This window comes from Tachyglossus aculeatus, chromosome 8, assembly GCF_015852505.1.
Source record: "Tachyglossus aculeatus isolate mTacAcu1 chromosome 8, mTacAcu1.pri, whole genome shotgun sequence".
In the NCBI taxonomy this organism is placed as follows: domain Eukaryota; kingdom Metazoa; phylum Chordata; class Mammalia; order Monotremata; family Tachyglossidae; genus Tachyglossus; species Tachyglossus aculeatus.
Window position 1 is genome coordinate 31,493,675 of NC_052073.1, and position 16,892 is coordinate 31,510,566.

At 50.8% G+C, this 16,892-nt stretch overlaps 1 protein-coding gene across 1 annotated transcript; it reads left to right on the forward strand.

Moving 5' to 3' along the window:
• Nucleotides 1-8,099: 8,099 nt before the first annotated feature.
• On the forward strand, nt 8,100-13,656 carry BCL2L10 (BCL2 like 10). The gene is made up of 2 exons (XM_038750747.1): nt 8,100-8,536; nt 12,695-13,656. Exons 1-2 carry the CDS (start codon nt 8,111-8,113, stop codon nt 12,824-12,826), a joined length of 558 nt encoding a protein of 185 aa, XP_038606675.1. The 5' UTR covers nt 8,100-8,110; the 3' UTR covers nt 12,827-13,656.
• The last annotated feature ends 3,236 nt before the right edge of the window (nt 13,657-16,892 follow it).

Here is a 16,892-nt window from a genome sequence, read left to right on the forward strand (position 1 = left end):
ATCTGTAAAATGGGGATGAAGACTGTGAGCCCCCCGTGGGACAAACTGATCACCTTGTAACCTTCCCAGTGCTTAGAACAGTGCTTTGCACACAGTAAGTGCTTAATAAATGCTATTATTATTATTATTATTATTATTATTATTACCTCCTACCTCGTAAATTGTCCCTCAAAGTTCAGTTCTGGGTCCCCTTCTATTATCCATCTACACCCACTCCCTTGGAGAACTCATTCGCTCCCATGGCTTCAACTAATAATAATGGCATTTATTAAGCGCTTACTATGTGCAAAGCACCGTTCTAAGCACTGCGGAGGTTACAAGGTGATCAGGTTGCCCCACGGGGGGTTCACAGTCTTAATCCCCATTTTACAGATGAGGTAACTGAGTCATAGAGAAGTTAAGTGGCTTGCCCAGAGTCACACAGCTGACAATTGGCAGAGCTGGGATTTGAACCCATGACCTCTGACTCCAAAGCCCGGGCTTTTTCCACTGTGCCATGCTGCTTCTCTTATTTCCTCTTCATTTCCTCTTGCCCTTAAGACATCTCTATTTGGATGTCCTCCCGTCGCCTCAAGCTCAACATGTCCAAAAACCAGAACTCCTTATCTTCCCACGTAACCCCTGTCCTCCCCCCTGACTTTCCCATCACTGTAGACGGCACCACCATCCTTCCTGCCTCACAAGCCCATAACCTTGGCGTTATCCTTGACTCCTCTCTCTCTCGTTCAGCCTACATATTCAATCCATCACCAGCTCCTGTTGGTCCCACCTTCACAGCCTCGCTAAAATCGTCCCTCCCCTAAATCCTCCCTCACCTCTCCATTCAAACTGCTACCACGTTAATACAATCACTCATCCCATCCTGCCTGGATTACTGCATCAACCTCCTTGCTGACCTCCCAGCCTTCTGACTCTCCCAACTCTCCAATCCACACTTCATTCTGCTGCCCGGATCATTTTTCTACCGAAACGTTCAGGACATGTCACCCCACTGCTCAAAAAACTCCAGTACTTGCCCATCCACCTCCTCATCAGTTAAAAACTCCTCACAATTGACTACAAAGCACTCCACCAACTTGTCCCCTCCTACCTCACATCTCTCCTCTCCTGCTACAACCCAGCCCGCACACTTCTTTCCTCTAACGCTAACCTTCTCACTGTACCTCAGTCTCGTCTATCCTGCTGCTGACACCTCACCCACATCCTGCCTCTGGCTTGGAACACCCTCCCTCCTCAAATCCAACAGACAATTACTCTTCCCCTCTGCAAAACCTTATTGAAGGTGTATCTCCTCCAAGAGGCTTTCCCTAAGCCCCTGTTTTACTCTTCTTCCACTCCCTTCTGCGTTGCCCTGACTTGCTCCCTTTGTTCTCTCCCCTTCCCAGCCCCACGGCATTTGTGTACATATCTGTAATTTATTTTTTTATATCAATGTCTGCCTCCCCCCCATCTTGACTGTAGCTCGTTGTGAAAGGGAATGTATCTGTTTATTGTTGTATTGTACTCTCCCAAGTGCTTAGTACAGTGCTCTCCACACTGTAAAGACTCAATAAATACAACTGAATGAATGATGACAGTAGAAAACTTATCCTCTCTCCTTTGATCTTTTCCTCTTCCTCTCCTTAACGGGACCCCTGGCATTGGTCAGAGAGACAGGAGAGTTACTGGCTGTCCAAGGGTCTACATCCCTAGCTGTTGGGCTTCGGGAATGCCTGAGGAGATTGTCCTCTGATTTAGATCCCTAGGCCACAAATCCCAGTCTCCGAGCCCCAGAGGGCAAGGGTCCCAAACCCAGTAACCCTGCTGGGATCCTCAGGAACCGCTTTAGAGGGGAGCTCCGGGCCAGATGGATCCTGTCCTCATAATCGGCTTTGAGGCTCCCCACCATCTGGCCCCACCTTACCTATCTGCTCTCTTTGCTCAACTATTCCCCAGCTCACTGTCTTTGTTTTCCCCGAGCCTACCTTATACCCGTATTTTCTCTCGAGTCCTTCCGTCCTCCCGTTCATGCCGTTCCCCCTGCTTGGAATTTACCACTCCCCCTCCTACCTTACGTTGCTGATTTCCTCCTACAAACCACTTCATTCTGCCAACACCATGGTTATCTCGTACCTCCGTCTCCTATATCCCCTGCCAACAGCTTGCCCATGTTCTCCCTGTTCCTAGCTGACCACTCTCCCTACCTTCAGAGCCCTCCTAAAATCACGTCTTCCAAGAAGCCTTCCCTGACTAAGCCCCCAATTTCTCCTCCCATCCCATCTGTGTCACCAATTCCTTCAAATCTTGATATTCACCCCACCCTCAACCCTACAGCACTTATGTGCATATCCTCACACTCTGCCATTTCCCCTATGTGAAATTTATTTTAATATCAGTCCTTCTGTCTAGGCTGTAAGCAATTTTTACGGTATTTGTTAAGCACTTACTATGTGCTGGGCACTGTGCTGAGTGCTGGGGTAGATACAAGTGCTGGGGAAGCAGCTTGGCTCAGTGGAAAGAGCCTGGGCTTTGGAGTCAGAGGTCACGGGTTCAAATCCCAGCTCCGCCGTTTGTCAGCTGTGTGACTTTGGGCAAGTCACTTCTCTGGGCCTCAGTGACCTCATCTGTAAAGTGGGGATTAAGATTGTGAGCCTCACATGGGACAACCTGATTACCTTGTATCCTCCCCAGCGCTTAGAACAGCACTTTGCACATAGTAAGCGCTTAACAAATGCCAAAATTATTAATTATTATACAAGTGCCTGGCACATAGTAAGTGCTTAACAGATACCAGTTATTATTATTATTATCACTGGAGAAGCTGGTCCAGTCTCCTTGACCACAAACAGTTCTCCACTTTCAGCTTGGGAACTGTAGAGCAAGTGATGCAGTCAACAGCTTCAGCAGGATCAAGAGGGATTTAGATACATTCATGGAAGAGGATCCATAATAGGTTATTATGTAGGGATGTATCCTTTAGGGATGTAGGAAGGTAATAATGATAATAACAATTGCAGTGTCTGTTAAGTGCTTACTATGTGCCAGGCACTGTACTAAGCACTGGGGTAGATACAAGCAAATCAGGTTGGACACGGTTCCTGTCGCATGTGGGGCTCCCAGCCTCAATCCTCATTTTACAGATGAGGGAACTGAAGAACGGATAAGTGAAGTGACTTGTCCAAGGTCAAACGGCAGACACTTGGGGAAGCCAGGAGTCCTTCCCTACGTAGGCCATGAGGGTCTACGGTTGGCAGATCGTCGACTCCCGGTTTCTCCAAGCCCCACGGGGGTGGAGGCTGAGCCCAGGGCCGGCCCGGAGGTGGGAGGCAGGAGGAGGGTCCGGTCTGGAATGGGGCGGACAATGCCACTGGGGCTCGTTGGAGGACCGGAGAGGTATCATCACTGCCTCTTTCCAGGCAAGGATGCCCAATAGCCAGGGATTACACGGAGAGGAGAGGAGAGGAAAGGGAGGAGGGGGAGAGGAGGCAATAAAGAAAGAAAGAGAAAGAAAGGCAAAAGGAGAAAAAGAAAGAGAAAGAAGGAAAGAGAGAGAAAGAAAGCAAGAAATTGAGAGAGAGAGAGAAGAAAGAGGAAAGAAAGAAATAAGAAAGGAGAGCGAAAGAAAGAAGAGAGAAAGAAAAGTTGTCTCTGTTGCCAAATTATACTTTCCAAGCACTTAGTACAGTGCTCTGCACACAGTATGTGCTCAATAAATATGACAATGAATGAAGGAAAGAAAGAAAAGGAAAGAAACAAGGAAAGAAGGAAAGAGAAGGAAAGGAAGGAAGGAAGGAAGGAAGGAAGGAAGGAAGGAAGGAAGGAAGGAAGGAAGGAAGGAAGGAAGGAAGGAAGGAAAGAGGAGAGAAAGAAAGAGAAAGAAAAAAGAAAGAGGAGAGAGAAAGAAAGAAAAGGAGAGAAAGAAAGAGGAGAGAAAGAAGGATTGTCTCTGTTACTGAATTATATTTTCCAAGTTCTTAGAAGAGTGCTCTGCACATAGTAAGTGCTCAGGAAGCAGCATGGTTCAGTGGAAAGAGCATGGGCTTTGGAGTCAGGGGTCATGGGTTCAAATCCTGATTCTGCCAATTGCCACCTGTGTGATTTTGGGCAAGTCACTTCACTTCTCTGTGCTTCAGTTACCTCATCTGTAAAATGGGGATTAAAACTTGTGAGCCCCCCGTGGGACAATGGGACAACCTGATCACCTTGTAACCTCCCCAGTGCTTAGAACAGTGCTTTGCACATAGTAAGTGCTTAACAAATACCATTATTATTATTATTAATAAATATGATTGAATGAATGAAGGGGAGAAAGAAAGAAGGAAAGAGGAGAGAAAGAAAGAAAGCAGAGAAAGAAAAAAGGGGAGAGAGACAGTAATGGTGAGGAAGAAAGAAAGAGGAGAGAAAGAAAGGATTGTCTCTGTTGCCAAATTATACTTTCCAAGTGCTTAGTACAGTGCTCTGCATATAGCAGTTGCTCAATAAATACAATTGAATGAATGAAGGAAAGAAAGAAAAAGAGAGAAAGAAAGAAGGAAAGAAAGAAAGAAAGAAGAGAGAGAAAGAGAAGAGAGAAAGAAAGAAATGGTGAGGAAGAAAGAGGAGAGAAAGGATTGTCTCCATTGCTGAATTATACTTTCCAAGTGCTTAGAAGAGTGCCCTGAACACAGTAAGTGCTCAATAAATATGATTGAATGAATGAAGCAGAGAAAGAAGGAAGGAAAGAGGAGAGAAAGAAAGAGAAAGAAGAGAAAGAAAAAAGAGGAGAGAGAAAGAAATGGTGAGGAAGAAAGACGAGAGAAAGAAAGGATTGTCTCTATCTGGAATTATACTTTCCAAGTGCTTAGTCCAGTGCTCTGCATAAAGCAAGCACTCAATTAATACGATTGAATGAATGAAGGAAAGAAAGAAAAGGAGAGAAAGAAAGAAAGAAAGAAAGAAAGAAGAAAGAGGAGAAAGAAACAGTGAGGAAGTAAGAGGAGAGAAAGGATTGTTTCTGTTGCTGAATTATGCTTTCCAAGCGCTTAGTCCAGTGCTCTGCACACAGTAAGCACTCAATAAATACGATTGAATGAATGACAGAGAGAAAGAAAGAAGGAAAGAGGAGAGAAAGAAAAAGAAGAGAAAGAAAAAAAGAGGAGAGAGAAAGAAACGATGAGGAAGAAAGAAAGAGGGGAGAAAGAAAGGATTGTCTCTATCTGGAATTATACTTTCCAAGTGCTTAGTTCAGTGCTCTGCATATAGCAAGCACTCAATAAATACGATTGAATGAATGACAGAGAGAAAGAAAGAAGGAAAGAGGAGAGAAAGAAAAAGAAGAGAAAGAAAAAAAGAGGAGAGAGAAAGAAACGATGAGGAAGAAAGAAAGAGGGGAGAAAGAAAGGATTGTCTCTATCTGGAATTATACTTTCCAAGTGCTTAGTTCAGTGCTCTGCATATAGCAAGCGCTCAATAAATACGATTGAATGAATGAAAGAAAGAAAGAAAAGGAGAGAAAGAAAGAAGGAAAGAAAGGATTGTGTCTGTTGCTGAATAGCACTTTCCAAGTGCTTAGTACGGCGCTCTGCAGACAGCAAGCGCTCAATAAATATGATTAATGAATGAAGGAAAGAAAGAAAAGGAGAGAAAGAAAGGATTGTGTCTGTTGCTGAATTACACTTTCCAAGTGCTTAGTACGGCGCTCTGCATACAGCAAAGCACTCAATAAATACGATTGAATGAATGAAGGAAAGAAAGATAAGGAGAGAAAGAAAGAAAGAAAGAAAGGAGAGAAAGAGGAGAGAGAAAGAGAGAAACGGTGAGGAAGAAAGAGGAGAGAAAGGATTGTCTCTATCTGTTACTGAATTATACTTTCCAAGTGCTTAGTCCAGTGCTCTGCCCATAGTAAGCGCTCAATAAGTACGATTGAATGAAGGAAGAAAGGAAAGAAAGATAGAAAAAGAAAGACAGACTGAACGAGTGGATGAGTAAGTGAGTGTCAGGGTGTGGAGGCTCCCTCCGTCCCTCCATCCCCGGGGGGGACCGCGCGCTCAATAAATAGGAAGGAAGGAAGGAAGGAAGGAAGGAAGGAAGGAAGGAAGGAAGGAAGGAAGGAAGGAAGGAAGGAAGGAAGGAAGGTAGAAAAAGAAAGACAGACTGAAGGAATGGATGAGTGAGTGATTGAGTGAGTGAGTGTCGGGGTAAGGAAGGTCCCTCCGTCTCCGGGGGGATCGCGCGCTCAATAAGTACGACTGAAGAAAGGAAAGAAAGAAAGAAAGAAAGATAGAAAAAGAAAGACAGACTGAAGGAATGGATGAGTGAGTGAGTGGGTGAGGGAGTGTCGGGGTGCGGAGGGTCCCTCCGTCCCCTGGGGGATCGCGCGCTCATTAAATACGATTGAAGGAAAGAAAGAAAGATAGAAAAAGACAGACAGACTGAAGGAATGGATGAGGGAGGGAGGGAGGGAGGGAGGGAGTGTCGCGCGCTCAATAAATACGATTGAAGGAAAGAAAGAAAGATAGAAAAAGAAAGATAGACTGAAGGAACGGATGAGTGAGGGAGGGAGGGAGGGAGTGTCGCGCGCTCAATAAGTACGATTGAAGGAAAGAAAGATAGAAAAAGAAAGACTGAAGGAACGGATGAGTGAGTGAGGGAGTGTCGCGCGTTCAATAAATACGATTGAAGGAAAGAAAGAAAGATAGAAAAAGAAAGATAGACTGAAGGAATGGATGAGTGAGGGAGGGAGTGAGAGTGTCGCGCGCTCAATAAGTACGATTGAAGGAAAGAAAGATAGAAAAAGACAGACAGACTGAAGGAATGGATGAGGGAGGGTGGGAGGGGGGGAGGGAGTGTCGCGCGTTCAATAAATACGATTCAAGGAAAGAAAGAAAGATAGAAAAAGAAAGATAGACTGAAGGAATGGATGAGGGAGGGAGGGAGGGAGAGTGTCGCGCACTCAATAAATACGATTGAAGGAAAGAAAGAAAGATAGAAAAAGAAAGATAGACTGAAGGAATGGATGAGGGAATGAAGAGTGTCACGCGCTCAATAAATACGATTGAAGGAAAGAAAGAAAGATAGAAAAAGAAAGATAGACTGAAGGAATGGATGAGGGAATGAGAGTGTCGCGCGCTCAATAAATACGATTGAAGGAAAGAAAGATAGAAAAAGAAAGACAGACTGAAGGAACGGATGGGGGAGGGAGGGAGGGAGGGAGGGAGGGAGTGTCGCGCGCTCAATAAGTACGATTGAAGGAAAGAAAGACAGAAAAAGAAAGACAGACTGAAGGAATGGATGAGGGAGGGAGGGAGGGAGGGAGTGTCACGCGCTCAATAAGTACGATTGAGGGAAAGAAAGAAAGAAAGAAAAAGAAAGATAGACTGAAGGAATGGATGAGGGAATGAGAATGTCGCGCGCTCAATAAATACGATTGAAGGAAAGAAAGATAGAAAAAGAAAGACAGACTGAAGGAATGGATGAGGGAGGGAGGGAGTGTCACGCGCTCAATAAGTACGATTGAGGGAAAGAAAGAAAGATAGAAAAAGACAGACAGACTGAAGGAACGGATGGGGGAGGGAGGGAGTGTCGCGCGCTCAATAAGTACGATTGAAGGAAAGAAAGACAGAAAAAGACAGACAGACTGAAGGAATGGATGAGGGAGGGCCGGGGTGCGGTGGGTCCCTCCGTCTCCGGGGGGATGGCGCGCTCACTAAATGCGATTGAAGGCAAGAAAGAAAGCTAGAAAAAGACAGACAGACTGAAGGGATGGATGAGGGAGGGAGGGAGGGAGGGAGGGAGGGAGTGTGGCGCGCTCACTAAGTACCATTGAAGAAAAGAAAGACAGACTGAAGGAATGGATGAGGGAGGGAGGGGGTGAGGGAGCGTCGGGGGGCGGTGGCTCTTTGTTCGAGGGTGGGCGTGGCTTGCGGGCGAGGCTCCGCCCCTTTTGGGCCACGCGGCCGGTTTGTGGGCGTGGCTTGAGGCCGAGTCCCCGCCCCCTCTGGGGCACGTGGCCGGTTTTGTGGGCGTGGCCATCGCCGTGGCCCCGCCCCCCTCGGCCGGCCGCTTAAAAGGCGTCCCTCGCGGGCCGCCGGCCGTTGTGGTCGCCCGGCCGTGCGGACCGTTCCGCCCGCTCCCCCCCGCCCGCTCCGCCGGGATGTCGGGGTCTCTGCGGGACCAGACGGCGCTGCTGGTGGGCGACTACCTGGCGCACTGCCGGCCGGGGCCCGCGCCGCCCGCGCCCGCGCCCAGCCCCGCCGCCGACACCCTGCGCCGCGCCGCCGCCGACCTGCGCCGCCGGCACCGGCGCTTCTTCGAGCGGGCGGCCGCCGCCGGAGGGGGGGCCGGAGGGGGCGCCGGACCCCGGGGCGGGGGCCCGGGGGGCCCGGCCGAGCTCCTGGCCCGCGTGGCCGCCGAGCTGGAGCGCGACGGCGGCCTCAACTGGGGCCGCGTGGTGGCCCTGGTGGCCCTGGCGGGGGCCCTGCTGGAGCCGGACCCCAGCCGCCGCCGGGCCCTGGCCGACACGCTCTGCCGCTACCTGGCCGAGGAGAAGGGGGACTGGCTCCGGGACCACGGCGGCTGGGTGAGCCGGTGGGGACGGGCGGCGCTCAGTACAGAGCCCCGCACGCGGGAACCGCTCGGGAAATACCGTTGAACGAGTGGCTCGGGATGATGCTGGACTGGGACCTTCCCAAGCGCTCAGCACGGTGCCCTGCGCGCGGGAAGCGCTCAGTAAATACCACTGAATGAATGGCTCGGGATGATGCTGGCCGCCGCCGGTGGGGATGGACTGGGACTTCCCAAGCGCTCAGCACAGTGCCCTGCACGCAGTAAGCGCTCAGTAAATACCATTGAACGAATGGCTCGGAACCATGGTGGCCGCTGCCGGGGGGGATGGACTCTCTATGTGTTGCCAACTTGGATTCCCAAGCGCTCAGTACAGTGCCCTGCACACAGTAAGCGCTCAGTAAATACCATTGAACGAATGGCTCGGAACCATGGTGGCCGCTTCTGGTGGGAATGGACTCTCCATGTGTTGCCAACTTGGATTCCCAAGCGCTTAGCACAGTGCCCCGCACGCAGTAAGCGCTCAGTAAATACCACTGAATGAATGGCTCGGAACCATGGTGGCCGCTGCCGGGGGGGATGGACTATGTGTTGCCAACTTGGATTCCCAAGCGCTTAGCACAGTGCCCTGCACACAGTAAGCGCTCAGTAAATAGCATTGAATGAATGGCTCGGAACCATGGTGGCTGCTGCCGGGGGGGATGGACTATGTGTTGCCAACTTGGATTCCCAAGCGCTCAGTACAGTGCCCTGCACGCAGTAAGCGCTCAGTAAATACCACTGAATGAATGGCTCGGAACCATGGTGGCCGCTGCCGGGGGGGATGGACTATGTGTTGCCAACTTGGATTCCCAAGCGCTTAGCACAGTGCCCTGCACACAGTAAGCGCTCAGTAAATAGCATTGAATGAATGGCTCAGAACCACGGTGGCTGCTGCCGGGGGGGATGGACTATGTGTTGCCAACTTGGATTCCCAAGCGCTCAGCACAGTGCCCTGCACACAGTAAGCACTCAGTAAATTGCATTGAATGAATGGCTCGGAACCATGGTGGCCGCTGCCGGGGGCGGATGGACTATGTGTTGCCAACTTGGATTCCCAAGCGCTCAGTACAGTGCCCCGCACACAGTAAGCGCTCAGTAAATAGCATTGAATGAATGGCTCGGAACCATGGTGGCCGCTGCCGGGGGGGATGGACTCTCCATGTGTTGCCAACTTGGATTCCCTAGCGCTTAGTACAGTGCTCTGCACACAGTAGGCGCTCAATACGATTGAATGAATGAATGAATGTACTTCCCAAGCGCTGAGACCGGCGCTCTGCGCACAGTAAGCGCTCAAAAAGGATGATTGAACTTTTCCAAGCAGCCCTTGAAGAAGGAATGGGGACTGGGAGCCCAATGTTGGGTAGGGACCGTCTCTATATGGTGCCAACTTGGACTTCCCAAGCGCTCAGTACAGTGCCCTGCACACAGTAAGCGCTCAGTAAATACCATTGAATGAATGGCTCGGAACCATGGTGGCCGCTGCCGGTGGGGATGGACTCTCTATGTGTTGCCAACTTGGATTCCCAAGCGCTTAGTACAGTGCCCTGCACACAGTAAGCGCTCAGTAAATACCATTGAATGAATGGCTCGGAACCATGGTGGCAGCTGCCGGGGGTGATGGACTCTCTATGTGTTGCCAACTTGGATTCCCAAGCGCTCAGTCCAGTGCCCTGCACACAGTAAGCGCTCAACAAATACGACTGAATGAATGTACTTCCCAAGCGCTGAGACCGGCGCTCTGCGCACAGTAAGCGCTCAAAAAGGACGATTGAACTTTTCCAAGCAGCCCTTGAAGAAGGAATGGGGACTGGGAGCCCACTGTTGGGTAGGGACCGTCTCCATATGGTGCCAACTTGGACTTCCCAAGCGCTCAGTCCAGTGCCCTGCACACAGTAAGCGCTCAGTAAATACCATTGAATGAATGAATGAGTGGCTCGGAAGGATGGTGGCCGCTGCCGGTGGGGATGGACTCTCTATGTGTTGCCAACTTGGATTCCCAAGTGCTCAGTCCAGTGCCCTGCACACAGTAAGCGCTCAGTAAATACCATTGAATGAATGAATGAGTGGCTCGGAAGGATGGTGGCCGCGGCCGGTGGGGATGGACTCTCTATGTGTTGCCAACTTGGACTTCCCAAGCGCTCAGTCCAGTGCCCTGCACACAGTAAGCGCTCAACTAATACGATTGAATGAATGAATGAATGAATGTACTTCCCAAGCCCCGAGACCGGCGCTCTGCGCACAGTAAGCGCTCAAAAAGGACGATTAATCTTTTCCAAGCAGCCCTTGAAGAAGGAATGGGGACTGTGAGCCCACTGTTGGGTAGGGACTGTCTCTATATGGTGCCAACTTGGACTTCCCAAGCACTTAGTACAGTGCTCTGCACACAGTAAGCGCTCAATAAATACGATTGAATTTAATGATTGTGGCCACTGGCGGTGGCAGCTTGGGGATGTACTTCCCAGGCGCCGAGACCAGCGCTCTGCACACAGTAAGCGCTCAATAAATACGATTGAATGGATGAGAGGCCCTGCCCCGGAGCCCTTCACGTGCCCACCCACCCCGGAGCCTCCCTCGCCTCCCTGGACCTTGGGGGAGCCCCTTCTTTAGGATGCTTGCAGGCCCCCGGGGCTGCGGTTAAGCCCACTGCCTTTCCCTCCCCACCAGGACAAAATAATAATGATAGCATTTATTAAGCGCTTACTATGTGCAAAGCACCGTTCTAAGCGCTGGGGAGGTTAACAAGGGGATCAGGTCCCCCCACGGGGGGCTCACAGTCTTCATCCCCATTTGACAGATGAGGTAACTGAGGCATAGAGAAGTTAAGTGACTTGCCCAAAGTCACACAGCTGATAAGGGGTGGAGCCGGGATTTGAACCCATGACCTCTGACTCCAAAGCCCGGGCTCTTTCCACTGAGCCACGCTGCTTCTCCACCAACAGGGAGCCACCCATCCTCACCATTAATGTGTAATAAGTGGCCATCAGCCTCAGCACGGCGCTTGGCACAGAGTAAGCGCTTAACAAATACCGTCATTATCATCCGCCTCGCTCCCCACTTTTTAAAAAAATCCCGCAGGACGCGGTACGAGTTTAACTGACGTTACCGACTCCTCCCTCTCCCCTGTATGATGCCCCCATTTCCTCTGGCTCTCTGTGTGAGACCGACCACCCACGCAACTGTTTCCATGAAAGCGTAGCCAAGAAGGGTCTGATTTCCACCCCCTCCACTTTAGGTTGAGGGATTCTGGGCACACGTAGGGCTCTCAGCACCCCAAAAACTTCTTAGAGTGGGTAGGCGTCTGGGAAAAATAGCGGTCTGTAGCGGAGGCCTTAGCGTTTCGAAGGGGGAAAACACTCCCCCGGGGCACCTACCCTCGGAAATGCCCATCCAAATAGGGAATCTTGCGTGAAAAGTCAACTTCGTGAAGGTGAGAAACTTGAATTGATGACTCCTACAGTTAGGGAATAAAGAACAAAGTTCCGGAAGAAATTAAGACCCCGGCTTGTTTACACAGACATCTGCCAAGCGGAGTTCAAACAGAGCCATCTGGAGTTGTATCCCTGCCACTCTTCATTATCCTGAGTAAAAATCTCCCGAAGCAGCTGGCAGCCTTAGTCTCTTGGGTCAGTTCTCAAGCCAGTTACTCGAGGATCTTCCAAGGAACATATGTTCCTTGTTCGGAATTGAGAGGGTGGGCCATTTCTCTGACCCTCCATTCTGCTTTTCAGTAGGGAGAGAAGAAAAAGGATGGGACAGTGTCCAGCCACGGTAAACTCTGAAATGCCCATTGGGGTTAGAAGTTCCAGCACTCAGCTGGCTCTCATCTCCGTCTAGCAGCAGTCAGAAGCACCGGTATCTGTAGGTAATAGGTGCCCCTGTTGCCATGCCGACTGCTGAATCCAGAGCTTAGTACAGTGCTTGGCACATAGTAAGCGCTTAACGTACCATCCCTATCATTATTATTATTAATAGACAGTGAGGCTTCCTCTGAAAAGATGCTTAATGAGCCCCACTGAATAGGAGATGCCAAGTGACCAGTTTTCGAAATTCACACTCAGCGTGCATCTGTTTGAAGTGCATTGGGTTTAGTGCATGAGGATGGTCAACTAATTCTCCCTCTTACCCCCGCCAGGATGGCTTCTATCATTTCTTCAACCAACCGGATGGCCGCCCGGCCGAACAGAACAGCGCTCTGTGCAACGCCATCATGGCCGCGGCAGGCTTTGGGCTAGCGGGATTAGCCTTCCTCTTGGCTGTGCGGTAGACGGCGCCTGGGGAGCGAAGAGAACTCCGATCTGTTCGCCCCGTGCCGTCGCTTTTCTTTTTAAAAGCAAATCGACTGACCAGAGACACTAGGTACACTTGCAGAGGGGCAGACGGTAGACGGGTCTTCAAAGGACAGTGGTCCGAGAAGTATTCGAGAGCATCCGAGCGAATGCCGGCGGACCGGTACCTGGGATACTGACATCTAAGCTCGTTGCAGAGAGTTTGAAAAATGTGCGTCTTGCTTCCAGCGTCGTTATCCAGACACTGCCGGGCTTGTGTTCTGTCCAGGCCGCCTGGCCTGTGAATGCTGTCATACCTCCAGGGCTCTATTTTGTGAATGAGAGTTGCATGTTCGTGAGATGAGGAAACACGAGAAGGCAGCACGTGACTTAAGCCAGTTTGTAGATGGGAACTTGTACCGAGTGACTTGTGGTTTATTTTATATATATGTCTATATATATATATATATATAGATGTGTATATATATCCTGTTAATGAGTATGTGATGTTCTTGAAGATATAAATATTACACGGCTAGTTTTAGCAAGATAGTTTAGGAGTGGCCGCAGTCTCTTCATGTGAGAAACTAATGACAAAACCTTTGTAATGAATTGGAGTATTGGCAAATCCTTTGAAATCTGGAATTTCTGGGGGTTTCTCTCTCAAAGCGCGTTTCCAATAGATCTTAATATATTTTTTGGAAATATTTATCTCTGTATAATACTTGTGCTGACAGCAGTATAGCACCTTTTTTTATTTTTGTTTACAATTGCTTTTAAAACCTAGGTTCTCATTAAATTTTTATTCCTTTTTTTAAAAAAAAACAAACCAGACGACCTTGTTTGGGCATTCTCTTGAGCCGCTTTCTGTTCCTCTTCCTGCGGCGGTTCCGTTACTCTGTGGTCTTTTTCCCATTAGGAGGGAAGAACCTCCGCCGGTACTTACCACGTATTTATTTTGGGAGGTAAGTGGGGTGGAGGGGGATGAGACGTCAGTGGCCGGGGGGGATGCTGATCCTCCTCGGTGCCACCACGTAGCTTTTTCGGGTGCCAACAAGCTCCCCGTCCAACCCCACCTGGGACTAGCGTACGTGAGAGGTGAATTCACGGGTCAGGCTGCAAATACCCACCGAGCACTGCAGCAGAGGGTGGCCTTGGTAGTCTGTCAGTGCCTGTCCTACAGAAGAATGCCCTCCCCCTGGCCTTGTCCTCTAGAATCCTACTGCCGGTGGTTTAGGAGCGCCTGTGCCCCCTCAGCGTCATGCTTTTTACCCCTGTTGGACATCTGGCCACGCCGAATGAAACCTGGAACTGGCTCCCAACTCCCTCGGTGTCCCGCGCAAGCCGGCCACGCAGGGTCAACGGAGACCGCCGACCATCCCGTGGTGTCCTCTTTCCCTCCCGGGTGGCCACTGCAGCGATGAGGCCTTGGCCTGCCCCGGGCCGTGAGCGGTCGGGGCTCAGAAGTCTCACCAGAGGTCGGACTGCTCCCCCAGGGGCCGGAGGAGAGGGGACCCCGATGGGGTGAAGAAAATAAAAATAGCATCTGGGCCGGGCAGATTTCACTTTCACTTTTTCCTCAACCACATTTTAGCTGTGACTCACGCGCCGAGGGATTCCGACACCGCAGTTTCCGACATCCGGTCCGCACGCTGTGGAGTTTTGCCCGAGTTGCCGGAAGAGTGGCGGCCGCTCTGGTCCCCCTGCCTCCCCAATTCCCTCTTCCCTCTTGCCCCTCTGCTCTGTCACCTTGAGGGGCGACCGTTACAGGTTGCGTTGAAAGCGGACACAACTCCACGGGCCGAGGTGGGGGCTTTGGGCGTTCTCGGGCCAGACGCTTACTTCGAACTCTTGTCTTCCAGAGGAGGGTGGATGTTGGCAACCGCGGGATCTGGCCGGCTCACCGCCGACTGCTCCTTTTAGCTTAATCGTAGCATCGGCGTGAAGCGAGGTGCTGTTGAGGCCGTTCAGGAAGGATGTGCCCGTCTGGGTTGGTGGCTGTGGGCGATCGTAGGTGCTCAGACTACCGCTGAAGCCCGAACCCATAAATACCATCACTGTAAGAGGAAAGGACTGAGCACAGAAGGGCCCTGACCCATCTCCCTCTTCCCAAGTGGTGGGCGGGGCGAGGCTCACACCCTCTCCAAGAGCACCCGGTTCCCGCACGGATGCTAAGATTAAGCTCACAGTGGCGGGCTGGGCAGATCTCCGGGAAACAGAAGTTCAAGGTAAGAGTCCAGGCCGAAGACCCGTGATGTTGGGGGAAGATGGAGGGGGAGAGCGCTGTTCTGGGGCTCCTTTCCCCTGCTCCGTGACTTGGTTGATAAAGACACTCCTCACTCCCTTCCTGTTCCCTCCCCGCCCTCCTTTGGTGACCTTGCATTAGAGCCAGAGGTGCCCAGTAGGAATGTGTGGCTCCCTCGCTCATCCGGGAAGCCGAGCACGGTCTCCTGCCAATGTTGCTCCTCTCCAGACCCCTCCAAACCTTGGGGATTCTGCCTAAAGACTTTCCTCCTCCAGAAACCCTTCCTTAGTTCAGCTTCTTCCACCCCCTCATCCCAAGGCACCCACCTGACCTTCTGTGTTTCAGCTACTAAAAGGAAGCGTTTACACCACCTGTACCACCCCGCACAGAGGCGAGAAGTAAGGCCGTGTTAGGCCTTCCTTCTTGTTCTGGGATCTTCCCCAGCAGGCTGGGGGCAGCAGGCAGGGAGGAGGGAAGCTGCGTGGCCTAGGGGCGAGAGCACGGGCTTGGGAGTCGGAGGACATCGTTTCTAATTCCGGCCCTGGCGCTTAGCTGCTGTGAGACCTTGGGTAAGTCACTTAACTTCTGTGCCTCAGTTACCTCCTCTGTAAAATGATGATTAGGACTGTGTCCAACCTGATGACCTTCATGGCCGAGTGGATAGAGCGCCAGCCTGGGAGTTGGGAGGACCTGGGTTCTAATCCCGGCTCTGCCACTAGTCTGCTGTGTGACCTTGGGTAAGTCACTTGGCTTCTCTGGGCCTCAGTTCCCTCATCTGGAAAATGGGGATTAAGACTGTGAGCCCCATGTGGGACGGGGACTGTCCAACCCCAGCCGCTTATTGCAATGCCTGACACATAAGTGCTTAACGAATACCACAATTATTAGTGCCCCAGGACTTAGTACAGTGACACATAGTAAATGCTTAACAAATACCATGATTATTATTATAATTAGGCTCCTGAGGTAGTTGCGGGGTTGGGGGAAGACTTGGGGCTGCGTTGGTGCCAAGGGAGCAGTAACGTGCTTGGTTTTCTACTCCCACGGGAGCCTGTGGGGAAGTAGTTGTGGCAGGTCCCCGGGACTCTCTGGGGGCCGTCCCACCCTCCCCGGCTCGGGATCTCCCCAGATCCACGCTGACCCCCCAGGAGCACCTCAGACCACCGAGGCTCCTTTCGTTTTGCGACTTCCTCTCCAACTGAAAGAGCCGTGCGGCTCCCGGCCCTCCGTCTCTGGAACGCCCGGCGACATTCCTGAGGAACACAGCTTATTTTTGGATTTCCTGTATCCTGATAACATCAGCATTCATGAGGAGTCTGGTGCTGGGGTCTGGGCGTTCCATCACCACCTGCCTTTTTGTTTGAAACTGGATGAACTTTTGTAGCGGTACGTCCTGCAGAGCCCCGCTCTGTGCCACACCTCTCCCCTGCCCTCCCATAACCCTATTCAAACGGGTGGCAAAAATTTTCAGGCTTGAAATGGAAAGTGGGTTAAAAATAGCCAGAGTTGTTTGTGTTTTTGAGTCCAAGCACGAAACCTGGAAAAACACATACTCTCTCTTTCTCCCCCTCCCCCCGAGTTCCTCTCCCATAAGGGTACTTTTCATTCATTCCGTCGTATTTATTGAGTGCTTACTGTGTGCAGAGCACTGTACTAAGCGCTTGGGAAGTACAAGTTGGCAACCTATAGAGACGGTCCCTACGCAACAGCGGGCTCACGGTCTAGAAGGGGGAGACAGACAACAAAACAAAACATTAACAAAATAAATAGAATAGTAAATATGTACAAATAAAATAGAGTAATAAATCTGTACAAACATA

What these genes read in the sequence shown, in the direction of transcription:
- BCL2L10 (XM_038750747.1), top strand. Translation starts at nt 8,111, where the DNA reads ATGTCGGGGTCTCTGCGGGACCAGACGGCGCTGCTGGTGGGCGACTAC. An exon ending in TCCGGGACCACGGCGGCTGG is followed by an intron (nt 8,537 to 12,694) that starts GTGAGCCGGTGG and finishes TACCCCCGCCAG; the next exon opens with GATGGCTTCTATCATTTCTT.